The sequence below is a fragment of the Dromaius novaehollandiae genome, chromosome 11 (genome assembly GCF_036370855.1).
Source record: "Dromaius novaehollandiae isolate bDroNov1 chromosome 11, bDroNov1.hap1, whole genome shotgun sequence".
In the NCBI taxonomy this organism is placed as follows: domain Eukaryota; kingdom Metazoa; phylum Chordata; class Aves; order Casuariiformes; family Dromaiidae; genus Dromaius; species Dromaius novaehollandiae.
Window position 1 is genome coordinate 14,307,548 of NC_088108.1, and position 20,706 is coordinate 14,328,253.

Below are 20,706 nucleotides of genomic sequence, written 5' to 3' on the forward strand. Positions count from 1 at the left end.
AGTAGGCAGAGCCAGCAGTTCAGGCCCCTACAGTTTTGTGCAGGTATGGATTAAGTTTTAGTATCCAATGACTAGCACACTCAAACACACCCTTGCAGGTGTATTTGCAAAGGATAAATATTAAGGCTCTGGCTGCAGCTTTCTGGATTTCAGATCTCCCAAGAGGCTGAAGATGCTGCTGTCCCACAGGGATACAGACTCCTAAAACTCACAGCAGTTTGCAGCAGCAACAAGGAAATATGGAAATGGCTTAGGTTTTGCTGGACTTGCATGGGCTAACCTCATGGGACAAGTTTGATTCCTGAGGGAATTCCAGAGACTTGGGGGGGGTGAGGGGAGAGAGGCAGGCAAAATTGCTGTTTTACTGAATGTGTGGGGGGGAAACCCAAAATTAAATTCTTACTCCACACATTCTCAAAGTTAGTCACAAAACCATGCTGGTAAGTGACACCTTCTGGCTGGCAGTAAGCACAAACTTCAAAGGGCCCAGAGGGATTTATAAGCCCTTGGTGAATTTTGCCATTCTTTTAACATGATCTGATCTTTGCAAACTCCTGGAAGTCATTTTAGAACCAAAAGCAAGGAAAGGATATTGAGTATTTTTTCCTCGAGTCTGTTCATCTAAAACTGATTCCATAAGCCTTGGCACAATCCTGCTCCAATTTCCAAAAACCTCAGTGCTTGCATAGGCATCCTTTGATAAGTAACTGTATACATTGCACTCAAATTAGATGGGGGAGGAAAAAAGAAAAGTTCTTCAGGACCAGTACACAGGGCATGAATCACCTAAATCAACCAGTTCTTCACCCTGGGAGAGTACAAAGGAGAACTGCTGTTGCTGCAAGGTTTGGTTTTCAGCCTCTTTATTCTATTCTAACTGTGCTGTCTGGCAAGCTGCTGACAGGGGTTGGGGGGCAAGAAACATCCAAGTGGAATATGTTTAAAAAGAATTTTATCTGCTACAGTTGCTTCAGATAACAGTGACCTGCACTTAATGGAGCAGAAGGTCCCTTGCTTTAGCAGCACAAGGCTGGAATGAAGTTGAATTAATAGGACAGTAACCCATGGTTTAAACCTCAGGGATTTGGCAAGAATAGGCAGGGTCCAGCGATGGACGCAGACCGATAACTGGGATAGGACAGCAAACAGGAAGACCAAGAGGCATTTTCAGAGCTGCTAGGGTGAACTGTGGGTACAGGCCATGCAAGCCCTTCCAGTGGCTTGTGAGGAGAGAGTGGGGATCAGCTGCTTCTATAGATATGCCTTGACCTCTGTTTTGCTAATAAACAGGTATAGGAGATGTGGCACAGGCAGCAATTTGAGCCAGGCACTGGCGAGACTTGTCTGTTTTTTTCAGCATTAAGGACTGAGGAACAGCTCTGGCTCGGTTTTAGCTAGCTCCAGTTTCTTCCTCAACTTCTAAGATATTATTCCAAAAGTTCATATTTTTCTTAAACTTTTTTCTTTCTTAAACTTCTTTCCAGTGCTTCCAGTGCATGGGGGCCAAAATACACACGGGGATCTGTCCCTAACCTCAAGTGGGGAACCAAATTCTCTCGTTTCCCCTCACCCTCACCTCATTAACTCTTCTCCCAACCCCACTCCTGTTCCTCCACATCCTTCCACTAAGGCACTGACCCATAGTAGAACTCCATGGTGAGAACAGTACAAATCTGCAGCACCAGCTCTGAGGAGCCAGCTGAATGGACACAAATCCTCTTTGTGCCCAAGCTGCCAAAGGAGAGATTTCTGTTGTCTAACCTACTGAGGGGGAGCAGGCAGAGCTTCTAGAGGTAGAGTAGAGCCCAAATCACCTCACTCATTTCCAGAGAAGCCTCTCTCATGGAGGGAATGGAAAGCAAAAGGGGAAGTAGTAGATCTCTTCTGGCCTGTAAGACGGGAGCAGAAAATTTCTCAGTGGCCTCACTGCAGAGAAAGAACAACTCTCCAGTCTTAACCTACCAGGCCTCTACTCTGCAAGAAATCAAATAACATCCATGGGGAGAGCAAGGAGATAGCTGCAAATAAAAGTAGGAGAAACCAGCTGGAGAACTAGTAAGAGCTTGAGATTTGGAGAGTGTAACGCAGACAGGGTCAGGTCCTGATAAAGAGGTGGGTTGGAGTTAGGAGCTGTGAAGCAGAAGCCTCCCCTCAGAGCAGCTCCAGCAAGGCTCAACCAAACAGCAGTGTGGCGTGGGGCGCTCTCTATCCCGAACCGGGAGCTCTGCCCAAACCAGGAGCCCTACCACCCAAGCAGTCCATGTGCCCGAGGGTCAGAGGGGCGCTCAGATGCTGGCAGCATACCTGGTTTTGGACAAGTGGCTGGGTGGGATGCTAGACATGGCTCTGTTAGACTGTGTCTATTCCCCATGTAAGGGGCACCAAAGGTAGTGCTCAAGCTGCTGCCTTGCCCAGGAGGATGATCTTTCCCATGCGTGGGTCAGCAGCACCTTGCTGCAATGCTAGGGCTGGCTTCCCCTGGGAGCCACTGCCCTGCAGGAAGCATCTGACTGATGGGAACTTAGCTCTCTGAGGAGCAGAAACCAAGTGCTGCCAAAGCAGATACACTTTGCTTTTCTTATTTTTAAAATGAAAATTTTTAGTTGTCGGAAGCATAACAACTCACTTTCCCCCTTGCTTCAAGCACCCAACATTTACACTGATGAAGATGACAGGGGTCAGCTTTCCCAGGAGAGCACTCATCAGTCTCAGTGTCCTGCTTTGCCTCAGCTCCTTTGCATACATCCAAATTGCACTGCTATTGCCTTGTCTCTAAAACACACCTCGTTGCAGTGACTATCACAGGCACGAAAAAAGCAAAACTCATGCACGCTCCACCACCACCACTTCGCAGGAGATCCCTTATTCTCTCTGCACAGGAGAGAAATTCTCTCTGTCATCAAATTCCTCTGCAGTTTTTCAGTTGCTCAGTTTACACTGTCTGGGCGCCTTGCCAGCCAGGCATTGCATCTCACTTGCTGTCCACTCAGCTTCGTGCCTGCTTCCCAGCATCCCAGCCCCTCCACTCCCCCTGCGAGCTGGAGGATGCAGTTGGAGCTCCTCAAAGCACCTGTTTTGCTGGAATTCAGTTTTGTCCCTAAGTAGAACTAAATCAAATAGCTTCAAGAGTACCGAGAAGGATGTTCTTAAGCTCATTTCAGAATGTGGTTTCAGATTACCATATAAGAATTTCAGCATTGTCACAGATTTTCTATTTTTAGATCTTTGAAAACAGATAGCAAAAATATCACTGACATTAGCATTTGACAAGTGTCAACTTGTTTCATCACTATATGAAGGCAACATGGTCTAGAAAAGGAAATAATCTCAGTCCATATTATATACTAGTTGCCTTTAATGACTTCAAATGTAAAGATTCAGAATGTAAAGCTTTTTGAATATTACAGCAGGGATGGGCTAGAGAGCCTCTGGAGGTCCAGAGAAAGCCTTTGATGATTCTGTATGATACTCAAATGTCAGCAGTGGTAGTACAGGCATCCTGAAATAGTGAGGGAAGTATTGACATAAAAATGAAAAATTCTCTGCATAAAATTAGGAGTGAAAAGTCAACATTTTCTGAAACATTTTTTTCTTAAATGAAATATTTCTCCCTAATTTTTTCTGTTTAAAATTTGATGAAACCAATGCAATTTCTGACAAAAAGCCATTAGGAGAGGAAAATACATTAAATTCAACTGGTTCTAGCTGGCCTTTCCTCACTATTTTATCTGCCTAGCTCCACTACCCTAACAACTGGTAACTTTGTGGGTAGCTGCTTTAAGCCTACCTTCATATTGCAGGCTTTCTATATTGCTTTAGCACTTTCCTCCTGTGTGTCACAGGTGACACTTCCCTGTGCTTGACAGGCACTTTTAATTCCAGCAAGGTGTTTGGGGGCTACACAAGTTCAGACACGATCATGCCAGGTTATGCTTCCCTAAAGCCCTGGCAGCTCAACTGGGTTTGCATGCTCCCATCTCAGCCTATACATCCTTGCCGACTGCTTCATGTTCACAGAGATAAGAGTGCCTTCTCAACTGTATCTGGGCTCAAGGTTCCCCTTTGGCCTTCCGGGATTCATGCCATCTGCTAACTCGTAAAGGAAGGAGCTAGGAAATACCAGTCCCAACTCCCATCCATGCAGCAGCCCCAGAATTGCCTCCCCTGATTCAATCCGTTGCTGTTTATGCATCTCTTTTGTTGGTGCAGACCTGGCAACCAGCTTTTAATCCAAGCCCAGTGTGAATTAATTTTGGAGTAAGCTTTTGTATTGAATGCTTTCCTAAGATGTAGTTATACTACATCTGCCGCACTCCCTTCATCCACTTATTTGCTAATTCTATCAAAAACAAGCATATGCTTCTTTGACACAGAACTTCCACAATTGAGCAAAGTGGATGAAGAAAGGACTTCATTTACTCATGGAAACAAAGTTATCTGAAGCCTGATCTTGTCTCACTGCAGTCAGAAACAAAATACCTGCCGACTTCTGTATGAGCTAACTTGGACCTTGGGGTGTGATCCTGGGTTTGAGACTGATCCTGCAGGTCGCTGGAACACATGCTCAAAGCCGGGGCCTGCCAGGGTGTCACCCTCCCAGGTCTCTGACATCAGAGACTGCTGGAAAGAAAAATGACTGTTGTGCCACAAATAGCATGATTGAGTCACTTTGCTACAGGATCAGCTCAGAGGAGGGGGAAGTGACTAGCAAGAAGGTAGCAGGAGAAGGAGCAGAGCTGTGGTATCTTGCTTGAGGAAAAACAAACGAGCAAACAAATGAGGAGAAATAGAAATTGCCTCCTTTGGCCTTCTTCCATCAGGGCAGCTCCATTTTAAGAATCCTTCCAGAGGATGCTGGAGAAGCCAAGAAGAACAGGCTTCAAAATATGGGAAAGATCTGCATTTTTCCTCCTGTTTGCAGGGCAAGCAGAGGTATAGTTTTACAGCAATAAAGGGAACACAGGTGAATATGTGATCACTGTTTTTGTACCTGCTTACACCTGCTGTGCATGTGTCTATATATTATTGAATATATCGCAATTATTTGCACCTGCAAAACTGCTCCTAGGACTCCTATTGTCAGCGAAATCACAGATGTAGGAGTCAGTGCAGAAAGGAAGCACTGATGAAAATGTTGCCAATACCCCTATGGATAAAGCTAGAGAGACTTCTAGCATTCAGAGGGGACCTGGCTTGTCCCTCAAAACCCAGCTTGCTTCCAGGATAGGAAAAGCAAGCCACCCTGACCTGAGGTACAGCCTCAGGAGCTCCCACTGAAGAGAAGAGAAAAGAAGAGAAGCTGAAATTGCTCAGTGCTTGGTTTTTGCAATTGCTGTTTTCTCCAGGGGCAAAGAGAGCAGCTTCCAGGAAAAACAGCCAAAAGTTAACACAACGCAGGCAGCTCTTACTACGGCCCTGGAAGTAACAGGGGCAAAACGGCTGTCATTTTCTTCCTTTTGGCCTGAAAGCAATTTTCCTTTTGTCGCACCCATCTACACAGGCCATGGGAGGGAGTGCAGAGTTCCCCTCTCTGCACTGCCGTGCCCTGGGGACTGGCCCTGCCAGGAAGGGAAGGGAAAGGTGCAGGAGGTGCTTGCGCAGGCTTCCTAGCTGGAACTAGTGTGAGTGCAAACCCTCCAAGGACTTCCACTGCTTGTCATCTGTGCTGCAGGGTTCACACCACTCATTATTTGAGCTGACTTAATTGAAGCTGATATTTATATACTAGTGTTTCTGCTTCTTTTGCTGTGCAGGTGCATGCTAAGGCTCCCCGCGTACCAGGGGAAGCAGCTCTTTGTTCAGATGGGCTAACTCAGCAACAGAGAGCAACCTGAGCTTTGGCGAAGCATGAGTTTAACATCTCCTTACCCCTCCTCCCCGAGTGGTTGAAGTTCACGCTCCTACCTGCCCCAAATGTTTTCTCACCCTGCCTTTGCTCTTGTTTTAACACAAAACAGGAAATCTGTGTTAGTCATCTGGGTGAAGGCTACATGCCTTTTGCTGTGTAAGCAAAGCTTACTCAGGGCTTCTTGGCAGTACAGGCCAAACAACATCACTGTGGTGGTCAGTGTAGAGAGACCTGGATGCTCCTGTCTCAAGAAAGGAGAGGCAGAGCTGGGACAGAGCCGTGGAGTTGCGCTTGTCGTGCCTTCTGCTGTGTCTGGGCTTGGAGCAATGGGCATCCACCAATTAGAAAGACAACTAAATACAAACATCACCCCACATACCCCAGCCTGGTCCTCAGCAGCAGGAGCTGCTGCTGCTCCTTTGGCTTTCCAGAGCTCTGCCATAGGAAAAACAGTGGGCACAGCCACCTTGCTGCCCCAGCAGGATGGTGCTCTGGGCAGCCTCCTACTTTGCAATGCCTACATCCAGCCCTACCCTCCCAGAGACAGCCCTGCTAGTTAAAGAGGAGGCGACCATCATAAAATCAGACTTATCCACAAAACACGAAGCAGCAGAGAAGCTGATACTGTAAATGGGAAGGGTGGGTGTACTCTCTTTGAGAGAGAAAGGTCTTTCCTCCCCCTTTGCTGCACTGGGATGTAAGCCCAGAGCTGCTATCGCAATCATTTGTGAATGTGGAGGCAGGTCTAAAAGCCAGCTGTGAATTTTGGTAGTCAAAAAGGAAAAAAAAAACTGTGAGAAGTACAGCTCAAAGTAGACAAATAGGGGACTGAGAAAATCACTGCCTAGATTTCAGCTGTAAGGTCCAAAACCTGCATCTAAATCTTACCTATGGCTGCAAACTTCCCTTTTAGCCCTCTGCTCCCTCCCATTTAACTTTCCTATGTACCCTGGCATTTCACACATCCAGATAATAAAGTAAGGCCAACCTTTGCCACCTCCACTGCACATCAGCACAGCACTTTCAAAGGCTGTGAACTTGGCTACATTAATTTATTCCAGACACCACAAAAAGCATCCTCACTGAGGACTATTTCCCTACTAAATATCAACTTTCAAGCCTCAATCTTTAAAAGTGCTCTGGTAAAGACAAGAGCCATTTTTTAATAGTACAAAAACATGCCTCCTATCTCATACTCAAAAATGACTGAAGTGATTTGACTCAAATGCTATGAAATTCAGCCTTAGATACCAGACTAATGAAGTCTCATCTCCATAGGCCAAACTTGCAGAAAATTACAAGCAACTTAAAATGAGTTTCAAATGGAAGTGTTATGCAACATGAGTGACAGTGACCTGAAATGCACAGAACTGACTATTCCCATTTCCCGTATTTGTCTATAGCAGTATGGGGAAACAACCATTTCCAGCTTGGAGAAAGAGCAGATGCTTAAAACTGAGCAACATTTGAGTACCTTTTGGTCTTTTTGATCCTCGCCTGTGCTTAAAGAAAATGCCAGAATCTCTTCAGAAACAGGTGAAAATTTAAATGCGATGTCATTGTTCTCAGCCACAATCAACAAAAATTCCCTTCAGACTTACCTCAGGCCATATAGGACAGTCCCATCAGGATGGAGCCGGATCATGCGATTCTTCACTGTCACTCCATGCAGAAAGGACTTCTTGTCATTCAGGAAATAGGTATCAGGCAGCCACAACTGGTCAGCCACCCTGTTATCCAGGGTCAGGTTGAGAGGAAGGTCACTATACGCTAGGCGTTTGTCCCGCCAGCTCTGCTGGAAGTACATGGTGATGGTGTAGTCCTGCAAGAAGAAACATGCAAGTGTCAGCTTGGCCTCAGGATAGGAACATAACTCTCAGTCCCTTCACTCCTGCTGCTGCTGAGACCTTTGTAGGTGTGCAAATTCTCTGGCACCCAAATGCTCGAACCTGCACTTCCACAGGCTATGAGGACTATGCTTTGTTCTGGGGAAAAAAGGAAACAAGCCTGAGCCCTGTAGGGCACACAATGACATTACACATCTCCAATTAAGCACACATTCAGTGGATACCCAGAGGCCCTAAATCAGTTTGTTCAAAGATACAGTATCACAGCACTGTACTACGAGAACAATGATTTCCACTTGGACATGCTAGTAGAACAGGAAGGGGTTTAGTACACATCAGTGACAGAAAATATTGTCATGACAGGTCTTAAATAGGCTAGGAGTCAAGATTCTTTTGCTATAGGGGAAGGGTAAAACAGAGCTAAGAAAATAAGTTTGTAGATTAGGAAGTGGGCAGGGCAAGCAGCGGTCTCAAGCTCTGTAAGGCTTGCAGCAAAAGTGTCAGTAATTTTGCACAAATCCTTAAATAAAAAAACATTCTGCAAATGCATGAAAATGAACTTGTACAGTAATACCCTGAGCTACAGGACACATAATCTCTTCGGAAGCAGATACCTACAGTGCCATGGGACTCCTCCTGTCCATGTCGGTTTGCACAGGGAGCAGCAAGCGTTTTTCTGCTTGGCGCATGCCAGCTCTGTGCAAGGCGCTGGTGAAGACCTCACATGTGTACCAACAACTGGGCCAAGCACAGAGCCATGCTGCCCCTCTTCTCCCACTGACTTCACTTGAAGCCAGGTTTATTCAGCACCTCTGAAAACAACCTCAAATAAACCTACAGTATTGGTATGCCAACTTCAGGTATCTAACTATGATTCAGAAATCTAGACGCACATGCATATCCAAAAGGTCACAGAGTAAATCCGTGGTGGAGTCTGGATATAAACGCTGTATCTGTCATCTTCTGTATTGTATTGAAAAGAACAAAAACACAGTGACAGCTTTTTGGCCAGGAAATTGTTTTGCTTTGCTTTCTAAAGGACTGCTAAATTCTTGCCTCAGAAGCCTGACAGACCATCTTTCAGGGTCCCCAATATTTTCTTGTTTGGCCAAAACCTTGCAAAGGAAAACATCCTCCCTGCTACCCCTCCCAAGGGGTTTGGACCTGCATTGCAGTGAGAGCACAGAGTAGAGCGTAAGTGCTTGGAGCCTCTTACCCTTACGGTACCTGCTCTTCCCTCCTCCAGTGACACTCGGCTCAAAGGCAACCATTTCCATCCTCCCCCTCCAAGAACTCCACAGCACATTGCAGCAAGCTGCATCACTAAGCTGCATTTTCCTAAACCCTGACAGAGCTCTGCAACACCTCTGCCCTCAACCAGGCTACCCTCCTGTCATTGCAGGCTCCAGCCAGTCCCCAGGAGTGGCAGACAAGAGGTTGCACTGACCTCCGGAGGTCAAAAAAGGGTGAGCTGCTTACAAAGTAGAGGGTCAGCAGCACCCAAGAGATACACCTTCTAAACTCACTTCTTATAGACTTCCAGGTTTAATGGGAACAAAGTTGGAAGGGTACAGAAGTAAAAGCCTAAATCCGATCCAGTGGGCTAAGGATGCTCCCCAGGTACAGAGACCTTTCTGGGGAACAGCAGCCATCCAGGCCCTGGGTTGAGCCCTCTCCATTTATTTCTCCGACTGTTCCCGGGCTTCTTTACCCAACACATTTCTCTGGACAGCGTCATGGTAAGTCTGGAGCACTTGATAATCATGGCCCACTTGTATCCAATGCTGCCCTTCACCCCTTTCTCTCCCCAACTCCTCTTTGCTGTTCTCCTGCTCCCCCTGCCCAATCCCTCAGTTCTGTTGAACAGCATGCAGGATTTCTGGACAGAAGCAAAATAGCTGGGCAAGTGTCCAATATGTAGAGGTCATAGTCCTTCCTGGGGGCAGAGGTGTCGCTGACATACTGACGAGTACAGCACTGAAGTTCAGGGAGGAGGGATGCTCTGCCTCTGAGCCCCTGGGAGCATCCATGCACAGAACAGGCGGTCAAGAGCAGCCCAGAGAGAGGACATCTTCCCAGCTGTCTTCAGAGGCGGCAGTGATATGGCCCACTACAGTAGGTGAGAGGCACCAGTACCCAGGGGAAAAAGTAGTAAGCCTTGCCCTCGCTTCATCCCCACATAACCTGTTCTGATAAGTACAAAGTACATCTATGCCCCCCACTCCAGAATCACCATCTACTGGCAGGCAGCTCTATCAGTCCCACCGGTTCTTGCCCTGCATACGCATCCATGCCCTTCTCCTCCCCATCACACAGAAATGGCCAGGCTGTAGACCTGATGAGATGATCTTAGTCAAAGCCTCCCTTTTAGAGGCAGATAAAATAGTAATCAAGGGTAACATCGTTCTTTAGGAGCAAAATGGCCAGACGGAGCCAATGCATGCAGTGTTTCGCAAGTCCAGGAATCAGAAGTAATAAGCCTGATTTTCCTCCAAGTCCTGAATGATTATCCCCTTGTTCTAGGGTTTTATCTGCCACTTACGCTAATATGAGGCTTTCCCAAACCTCCCAGTAACCACTGACATTCACAAACCTACTACTTCTACCAATATGCCACAAGCTGGTTCCCAGCAACACCAGTAGGAAAAAAAAATAAAAAAAAAATCAGTCCCTTTACCAGAAGGCTCAAAGAAAAACTTCAAAACCAAAGAGGCCGGGAGCCCATGGACCCCTTCAGCTCTTTCCTTCCAGCTCAGTGTCGAAGCATATTAGCGGGACAACACAGCTAAGCTTCCTCAGCAGCCTGTGCCAGGGATAAGCAGAGGAGGCCTGTCTCTCCAGACATGCATACTCAGTAAGCAGTTTTCTCCACTGGTGTTACTGCTGGAGAAGTGACCTGGCAGTGGAGACAGAAATAGGAATGCTTCCACACTCCTTCAAACCCTGTTGTCAGCAAACTAGGCCTTTTTCACACTGCACCAGTGCAGCTCCAGCGGCAATAAAAATGCTTCCAGGTTTCCTATTATTCAGCCTATTGGGTCTTTCTAGAGGACTCTAGAGGTGCTCAGGAAGGGCAAGTCTGGCTGAGGCTAGGCATTGCTGTGGCAGGGATGGAGAGCTTTCCATTCCAGTTCACTCTGCTGTGGGCACTGTTTGCTCTCTGCACTGCAGGAGGAAATGAAGGAGCTGCACTAGAAGCGAGCGCACACGCACCAGGCCACCCTGCGCAGCCTCCTGCTTCATTTGATGATTGCTGGGGGGGGGGGGAGGGGGAAGGGGGAAGGGAGAAGGGAGGTGCAGACAAAGAGGGAGACCACTCCTCATCAGAGGCTCAGTGCAAGTTGCATTGCATAGACCTTAGAAAATCATTCGTCATGAATTGATAGTTCAGTTTGAAAAAACACTGAGGCTGGGACAAGCGAAGGGGAATGGATCTACTCTGAAGTTACACGCCTCCGTACCTGGTCCTACTGGATTTTCTACCCGCAGGAAAAGCAAGCTTTCCAGAGACACCTGCAACCTTTCTCTAGCCAGGCTTTACCACTGTGGCTTGTCTTGCCACGTCTGCCCACTCCTCCCCGACCAGCATCCCACTGCAGGAAGCAGAAATGCTGCAGTCAACAGCCTCACGAGGAGAGCCTCTTTCAGACCCAGATGAGCCCTGCCAAGCCTGGCTGACCTACAAACCACACTCCACTTATGCTAAAAGAGCCTGGCTCTTTCAAAACAAGCTGCTCCTCTTCCGATTTCCACCAGCACCTCCACTCTGTGGTGGACAGCTCCCTCGGTTTGCTCCAGAAACCAGCACTCGGTAGCTCACAAGTTGCATGGCTCCCTGCTGCTGTGTCCAGCCCTTTTATTTACCACAGCACTTTGGTGCTCCCTCCCTGCCTTGCAAGGCTGCCTCATGACCCAGCTGCGTGCGGGGCCACACTCAGCACTACTGCTCCCATTCAGCCCCGCACAATGCCAAGATGGCACCTGAGCCTGCTGGAAAGGCTGTCAAGCATGACCACCCACCCCAGTGGGATCCCTCCACATTCCTCCATTCAGTCTGCTCCAGTGAGCAGCTCTGAGTGAGCTACCAGCTCCAGCCCTCCTTGCCTCCCTGCTCCCCAGCCTCAGTTTTTGGAAAGGGTTTGCTCTCTCTTTTTCTCTCCACCTTCTTGCCGCGTGTGACACATGCACAAAACAGAAGTGAGAGCAACACGTGGAGCAGGCAGACATCTGTGTACCAGAGCTGCCCCCCTATGAGGAAGCAGGACAACTGGTTTAGAGACTAGCAAAAGCTCTGGAGAAGGATGAGAAGCTCACTTGCAGGCCCCTCTTGCTAAAACAACAGGGCATCCTCCCAGCTCCTGAGCACAGGGCTGTTAGCATCCATCTCCAGTCAGGGAAAGGAGGCTGATAATTACAGTCCTATCGATTACCTCAGTCTTTCCTGAAACTTAGCAGAGATCCCAAATCAAAGACCACATAACTGAAAGGCTGAGATGTTGACACACAAGAGACAAAGAGGGGGCAAAGGGGAAGACATTTCTTGGAGAACCACAGAGGTAACAAATTCACAGTGAAACACACACAGGTTCCTTTAGATATATCTACCATGTCCCTTGATAAACTGGAGAATACAATAGCTGGGGCAAAGCAAGAACGGAAATAGGCTGGCACCATTAGTTTGAATTCGAGAATGAGTTTCCATTGGTTTATATTCCAAACATCTTTGTTTTCCTCTACCATCTGGGCTACTCATCTCCTTCACATAGTGCCCCTTCGGGAGTTCAATGCTCATCTCTCCTCAGAGAACAATCTTTGACTTGCCCAGGACCACTCCCCATTTATGCTGCGTGTGCACTTGGGGAGCAGAAACAAGCCCTCCTGCCACAGCAGCCCAAAGCTGCCTATCAGAGCAGTGGAGGATGCCAGACCTCAGCCTAATGAGAACAAATCTGCTTGTGCAAAGTTTAAGAAGCCCAAGTCAGTGAGAGGACATAAGCTTCCAAGAATGCTTCAAGTTGGGGGAGAGAAGGAAGGAGACTAATAAAGGCAAGCTGGGACATTCCTCATACTGTGAGCACAGCGAGGCCCCACTGAAGCATTGACAAACCAGAGGGCAGGAGGAAGGTAGAGTGCTTGGGGTAGCAGATGCTCTCTGGAGACACCAGGACCCAGAGACGGTTATGGGCATGTGGCCACTTCCTCCCTGGGCCAGCCACATGCCTCGAGGAGTATCCAGAGACGTGCCCAGACCACCAAGAGAAGTGATACCATGGGGAGTCAGTGGAGAGGTGGAAATCAGAGCTTTCCTGTCAATAGACCAACACAGGACAGTGAGGGGTTGAGCAGAGAGAGAGTTACAGCACCTCAATAACAAAGACAGCACTTTACAAAGAGCAACTTCAGTCTTCTACTGAAAAGGCACCCAAGGCTCACTGCATCTCCACCAGCCCACAGACATGTGCCATGGGGAGCCTGAACTGCTCTGCAATGAAAACTCAGGGTCAAGCCCAGGTCAGATCCAAGGTCCAGGACGTGAACATTCCATCCTACCTGATGCATAGGGGAGTTATGGACTCCTACACGCAGGCAGCTCTTCAACCGTGTCATACCTCCACGAGGCTGCGTCCAGCCTGACAAGTCAGAAGCATTTGTTTTCAGTACTTGAGGTTCCCAGTAAGCAACAGAACCCCGATGGAAATCCTCGCCCTCAGAGCTCCTTGTCCAGGTCAGACAGGCTACTCGGTGTTTGCTCCTACTCCTTTAAACACAGTGACACAGTTAGAGTCTCTGGGCTCAAGGCTGCCTCTTTGGAGGACAGCATAATGTGCATGTTTCTGTTCACTGCAGAGAGAGATGGGGACCCAGAATTAAGGGCCTCCTTTCCCCCCTTTTCTCCTGCCTCATCTCATGTGACCACAAATATGCCATATGTCCCAAGTGGTTTTCCTCACAAGAGCACTTGGTCTCATCTTGGAGATACGCACAGCTCTACTGTGTCAGACCTAAAGTCCTTCTGCATTAGTATCCTGTCACCAGTAACATTCCTTCCTGCTATTGTCCTGACTATAAGCAAAACAGCATATATGTTTTGATACCTTCTGAGAGTCCTCTCCAGTCAACTAAGGCTTAAGGATCTCCCAAGCCAGAGCTGGTATTCTCTTAACTGAAGATCCTCAGTTTCTCTTCTGAGAATATCTCAACTCTTAGACTACTCAGCCTTTGGCAGGTGTAATCTTGTGGCAGTGAGTTCCACAGTTTAGCTATTCACTATATGCACACCACTTTAAAACAGATATACCAAGTGATACTGACTCTTCCCTGATTCCCTGTAGTGTTTGTATTGCAAAATCCAGTAAATAATCCTAACTCTATGCTACTCGAGGTTATAGAGTTCCACTCCTGTTTAGATACTTACAGGTTACTGAGCAGAGTGGGAATAACTAAATGCATTTTCAAAAGCAGTAGGCAAAACTTTGCTAGAGGCAGGAAGCAGCAAGAAGCAGCAAGATGGGAAAGAACTGTTGTATGGGTTAAATGCAAAATACAGACACAACTGAATGCCCACAGTATCTGATTCTTGCAGAAGAACAGGCTGAAGACAAGGTAGTGGAAATAACTTTCCACAGAGCCTGTGGAACTTGCTGCTATGAGCACACTGAAGCCAGGAGCTTAACAGTACTTGGAAGCTCTAGGCACTGATGTGGAAAACATGATCATCTGAGTTAGAAATGGGAGGGATTAATAGGGAAGAATAGCCCAAGGACATAGAGCCTCCTGCTGCAAGGCAAAAACTCCAGCTTCTAGCAAAAAGGCACCAGAAGCAACCTTCCTGGGCAGGCTGCTTCACAGAGGCCTCTGCACAGTTCCTTGGAGACACGGACCATTGGCAGGTTGGGTCAGACTCGTTTCCTCTGTGCTCTGACTGTGGAGTCCTCAGTACTAAAACAAACCTCTTGTCCAGAGGCAAGAAGTGTGCACACTGATTGGGAGCTACAATAGACTCAGAAACCAGGATTAGAAATGGAAAGAGTAATGTACATGAAACAGCATGTTGTGTCTATACTCAGACTACAGCATTTCTGGCTACATGGATGTCTCCTTTGCTTAGTCCATTTTTGTCTATGACAAATGACTCTGATACCTTCACTTTCAAAGCTTCCCCCAGAAAGACAGCTACTAGCTACTGCTAGTGGAGATTGTATTTCATCAAGCATGTTTGTAAGCTACTTGGAAGCAATAACTTTTCTGCAAGGGAGAGTGCACACTACTTTGCTGCTGCTGCATTACTTGGGACACAAGGGATAATGGAGGTTTCACAACTTGCCTCTCTAGTCAGCTGTGCCACCTGACTTTTCATCTCTGATTTTCCCTCCACCTCAATTTTGATAAAGCACCTCCTTTTTGAAGGGGAAAGTCACCAAATAAAAGTCCTACACCATACAAGCAAATGACATATGGTCTCCTTGTCCAAGATCATAAGAGAACATTGGGAAAGGCAAGATGCTCCAGGAAGAGGGGGGAAAAAATGGAACATCTTTGACTTGGTGAAAACCAAGCTGCCACTGCCAGCAACTAATGAACAATTTGTTGGCTTCAACTTCTTTGATGATTAAACACCAGCTCCTGTTCCTGTCATTCTTGGGAGAGAAATTAAAGCACAAAGTAGTCCTCAAGTATGTTTCATTTTAAAGAGGGGGTAGGGGAAATAAGAGGAATTATTTTTATGGGGAGGAGACACGATGTGCTTGTAGCCAGCTGCAAAGAATCAGAGCACTGTAATACATACAGGAAAATAAAAGGACAGAGCAAGAGGGCGACAGTTCTTACATGAGCTTGCTAAGTAAACAATCTGCTTTGCCCTCTTCATGGATTGTCCATTTCTACCCAGATAAGATAAATCAGTAGATTCCAGACCTTAACTAGCACCAGTGAATCTGACATTAGCAAAGATATGATAGAAATCTTTCCAGCTCTAAGAGAGTTCAGTCTGTTTAGACTCTCACCTTTGCCTGGGGCAAGAGGCAGCAGCCCTGGTACTTACTGTGTTTTCCTTAGGGAGAGTGTTGCTTTGATTTCTCCGTTGGTGACTGAGTTACAGCCCTGAAGTTCTGCATGACAACCGTTATAATATCAGATATTGCTCTCCTCCCTAAGCTTCAGCCCAGTGGGTGAGAAACTCAGACTCTCTTCCTACCTCTCCCCCTTTTTTGAGTAACCAGATGTCAGTACTGACTTGGGGATCATGAAAGGCTTTTGACAATGCAAGTCCCTTCCACCTGCTATCTCTCTGCCATTAATGCAAGGGGACAAATGTGCTGGATATGCTCTGTGTAGCAGGTCTTTGTGCTCATGAACTGATTTTCTTCTAGGATCTGAAAAGTCATTTTCATGGAGATGTTCCCCTCACCGATCTACTTTTGTAGTAATTTGTATGTGTTTAATTGCTGAATACATGTCCAGAAACTGGGACAAATACCCACTGTATTCTCAACAGATACGGGTGTGTGAGTAAACTGTCACTTTGTTGCCCTATTTCTCTCCTGCCCTGCCCCATCACTGCAGCACCTGGGTTGGTGCTGATCCTGCTGGTGTAAGAGAAAGGACATACCTAACTGGGTCCTAAGCCAAAAGCAGGTTGATCTGCCCATGAAAAGGCTTTCAGATTTCTGATCCTGTATATCAAAGCTCCATCTGAGCAGGAGGCAGCACCAGATGTCCTCCGCTTAACAGCCCCAGTCATGTTGGAAGTAGAGGCTGAGAGGAGAAAGCTAGAAGTGACAGGCACAGGGATGAATAGCACCTGCTCCATGAGCACATGCAAAACAGCAATCTTGTTCAGTGCTACAGGCAGCAATCCCCAAATCACCACCTGCAGTATGCCATGCTATTAGAAAACAATGCCTGGCAGTTTCCATTCTTAAGCTGCAAAATCTGAGCTGCTGAATACTCGTTTCTGCTGCTCTGGTTTCCTAGCTCTGCTGCCCAAGAAGGCTAGTGGCTGGGCAAATCCCAGAGTCCATTCTACCCCCAAAGCAGGATGGTTTTGAACTTCCCATTCCTGAGTCACCACCTAGCCTTCTCTCCAAACCCCACCACAACTTGAGAAAGTGTCCTCTTTTCCAGGTGGGAGCCCCTTAGCTGCTGATCAATCCCATCTCATCTAATATTTGGTGCCAATACCTACCATGACAAGCCAACATAGCAGAAGGGCATACTTTGTCCAGACTGCCAGCTGAGGCCAAGAAACAAGGTAATACATTAAGTTCAGTAAATCGCGAGGCATCAATTTAACTTTCAGCCACAGAGTTGAAGGGATGGTGTTTACACGATCTTCTCATCGATAGATAGCCTGGAAACTGGGGTAAGGACTCCCTGGGAGTGCCTAGTAAGTACCTGGGAGACCTAAAAGCAGATAAGATGCCCACTTAAACCAGGAGGTAGTTCAGGCAGCCAGTCACCACCTGAGCAATCCCTTTCAGGGAAAGGGCAAGCTAGAGGGTGGCCTTGGGTAGTGAGGGAAGGGGAGCAAGCTGACACTCCCTGAGAAGTACGGTATACTGCTTTTCTCAGGCAAAGTCTATCCAAGGAACAACTTGACCAACACAGCACACAGACAGCCCCCGTAGCATGGCTTGCTCCACCTCCAGGAGATAAAGGCTCATTAAATACACCTTCTAGGTTCTGCTACAGCATCAAATGTCTCAAAAGGGCTTCAAGTCCTTCCAAATCCCTGCTCTAATTCTTATCCTATTTGTTTAAGGCAAAATCTTAACTTCAGCCCTTTTCTTGCTTCCCTTACCTCTCTCTAGCTATCCACAAGGTTACCCATTACCACAGGCTTTGAGACTCAAACAAGCACTACTGCACTATCTCTGTGAGGTCTCAGAGAAGTGTAATGATCACCCATTGCACAGCTGCAAAAGGGAGGTTTGAGGGCATGTTTATATTGCAACAGGCTTTCTGGTTTGGAGTCCTTGGTAGTTTAAAACAGATTATGCTGTGTTAGGCTTCTGCTGCCCTGTAACAGGAAAACATGGTGCTTTCAGAAAGACCATCTTCACCTCTTACTGCTTGCTCACACTACACTAGCATGCTATGTATCTGCCTTCAGCACACCTACAACAAGCTACAGGATAGTGCTAATGCCTGTAGCCCACCTCTTCTTCTCCCATCTCCCACCCAGCTTCTCCCAGCCTATCTTCTGGTACTTTCCTCTCCTGTCCACTACCCTTACTGCCTTACAGCATCTCCGTTTCCAGTGGCTGGCTGCATACACTCGCAGACATATCTAATAAACAACCGTTAAAGCTCAAAAATATGTTTTTAAATAATCACTTTGTATTTAATTAAACATGCAACAACTAGCCTATTAGACTAAATTAAATTTGAGCAAGACATTTAAACAGTGACTGGTGAAGATATCCGTTTCTAAAGCCTTCAGAAGGGTAGGGAAAGAAAACTGGATTGTAGCAATGAAGAGGTGATATAGGAAGATCACTGATGCTACCTGCACCCTTTCAAAGATGCTTCACAGCCTTGGTGCTTACCCTCAGAGAATATTTGCCTTGTAGTTGCTTTCTTACCTCTTGCTTGCTGAGAGATGCTCACTTTAAGTAATCATCAAAAAGCAAAAGGCTTTCTAGCAGAAGCAACATGGTATGGAACAAAAGCAATTTCTCTAGAACATTCCCAGAACTCTTCACTTCCCTGGGCCTATTTTCATTTGTTTGGCTGGCTTTTAACCAAACATCTTCACTTTCTTGCCAGTAGTCTTACTGGACACCAGTTCTGTCAAGCCCTGCCCCAAATAGGATAGGTTCTGCAGCCCTCCCCATAGACACTGACCACCAGAGAGCACAGGACAAAAAACTGCAGGAATGGGATGGTAAAAGGGAGACCTTTAAAGACTTAAAGGCTCATTGGGATTAGGCACTTTAGAAAACATCATCTCTGGATATCAATTCCAGCTCACCCAATGCTAATTCTCTAGGAGTCCTTGGGCACTTTCACCTGCCCTGTTTTCCAACCGTAAAGTTAACACACCGATGCTAACTTTCCCCCATGCAGTGCTTTGGGATCCCTAGATCTCAAGGCAAGTACTAAGTGTGCAATGCACATCAGAAACTACCTTTTCTCCATGGGAAAAATATTAACTACATCTTGTAATTCACTGCGGCAGTCAAAAAGGCCAATGCAGTTTTGGGCTGCACAAAATAGCTTGACCAAAAGGTTAGAGAAGATGATGCTAATTTCCTGTAGGAGACTGAAGAGTTTGGTCATGGAGAAGGGTTAAGGATAACCATGGGTAAGCAGATGCAGTGATGTGGAACCAGGTGCGGGAAAGGCAGACAGAAGAAAGAGCGGAACATCTTTCTGGCAGTAGGGTTCATTACATCTAGGGGGAGTCTGAGAAAGGGAATGGCAGCCTCATGGTTTGAAAAACACCAGGCCGTTTTTCAACAAGCCCATGCAAACTAAATCTGCACAGTTGTACTTTTAAAAATCCTGAAACATCTGCATGCACAGAGACCCCATCCTATGTCTGGGGTAACTGCTTCTACACATGAACACTGCATAACCATATCTGTGACCTCTAAGTTGACAGACTCAATAAGATTGACTTGTTAGCGAAAACGGGTGGAAACAAAGTGCCTCAACAGTAGTGCATCTCAACAGTGCACTCTATAATCATACTAGTACGACTGAAAAAAGGACAAGAGTACCAACTGGATAATTTGTTGCAGGGAACAACTTCTATTATCAAGCATATTGACCAAATGGTGTAATACAACAAAAACAGTCTACTTCTGCCTCCAGTTATAGATTAGTCTGCCATCAGTTATGCCAGGATAAAGCCGGTGGAACCAGTCAGGATTTACATCAGCATCAGTGACCACGTAATACGTCCTGTGCTACCTGTCTTCCACTTTAGCAATCCAAATCTTGCTGCAGGAGTGCAAACCTGATGGGCGAGTGCAGTGTGATAGCATTTGAGACACTGCTGGGTGGGACATTCCTGATTCTGCTGAACAAGACAAGCTTATTATAGGATGCATGAAGAAAAGAAGCAGAGACTTCAGCAGGGTCTGGAGGTCCACAAGCAAGCAGACTTTGACTTCACAGCCAACTGGATGGCAGGGAACAAGCTGCAGTCCCTGTCCATGCTGAGTGAGTGCTCTCTGCAGTACCAGGACCAACAGTCCTGGAGCCAAGGAGCTTTATTTGCAGAGCTGGCTGAAAGTTATTGGCAGAGAGCCCATGTGAGCTCAGTAAATAAAGTATCCAGATAATAAAAATACCCAAAGGCACTGTTTAATTTTTCTGAGGGTTCTGATACAGCCACCAATACTGAGAGGGAATAGAAATCTTGCAGGCAGGAGCAGGGGGCAGAGCTGCCCTTCCACAACAGGAACACAAGACACCTTGCAGGTCTGACTGCTCACAGCCTGTACAGCTAGATACTTAACACTGACTTTCAGTGAGACAGCTGAAAGGGGAGGAGGTCTGTGTTCAAGAACAAGACTGACACTCTAGAAAGCCAGGCTTAGACAAGACCTGCTGTACTGTAAACCCTCAAGTCCCCTTGAGCCTCAGCTCCAACTTCGTGATGGACAAAAGGGTCAGTGTTTTGTGCAAGTGTGACCTGGCCTAGAATGCATCAGACCAAGGCAGAGGACAGGGAGATACAAGACCACAAGCTATCTTCCCCTGTAGACACACTGAAGTTAAAGGAGATACTGTGGTAGCAGTTTTTGTCAATGAAAGGCAGAGATTAGGTTCAACCTGCAAGCTGTGAGCATGTCTTGGCTTTACTTCCCTCTTTACTAGAGCTTCATATTGGAGCTCGGTGTTTTGCAAAAAGGGAGGAAGGATGTATAAAAGGGCATACTCCAGCCTGGTGACCTACTGTGCCCTAGCATAGACAGTAAGAGGCCAGCTGTATATACCCTGCAAGCAACAACACAGAAGGGACAGTGGCTAGAGTATCTACTCTTTTACTCTTTCTGCTGC

General features: G+C 46.8%; 1 protein-coding gene across 2 annotated transcripts in view; it reads right to left on the reverse strand.

Annotated features, from left to right (window-relative positions):
- GABRQ (gamma-aminobutyric acid type A receptor subunit theta) overlaps window positions 1-20,706 on the reverse strand; it is an 83,361-nt gene that overhangs the window by 22,141 nt on the left and 40,514 nt on the right. For both annotated transcript variants that reach the window (XM_026112260.2, XM_026112258.2), the window contains exon 4: window positions 7,450-7,670. In XM_026112260.2, coding sequence (XP_025968045.1) covers window positions 7,450-7,670 — 221 coding nt within the window. The remainder of the gene's footprint in view (window positions 1-7,449; window positions 7,671-20,706) is intronic.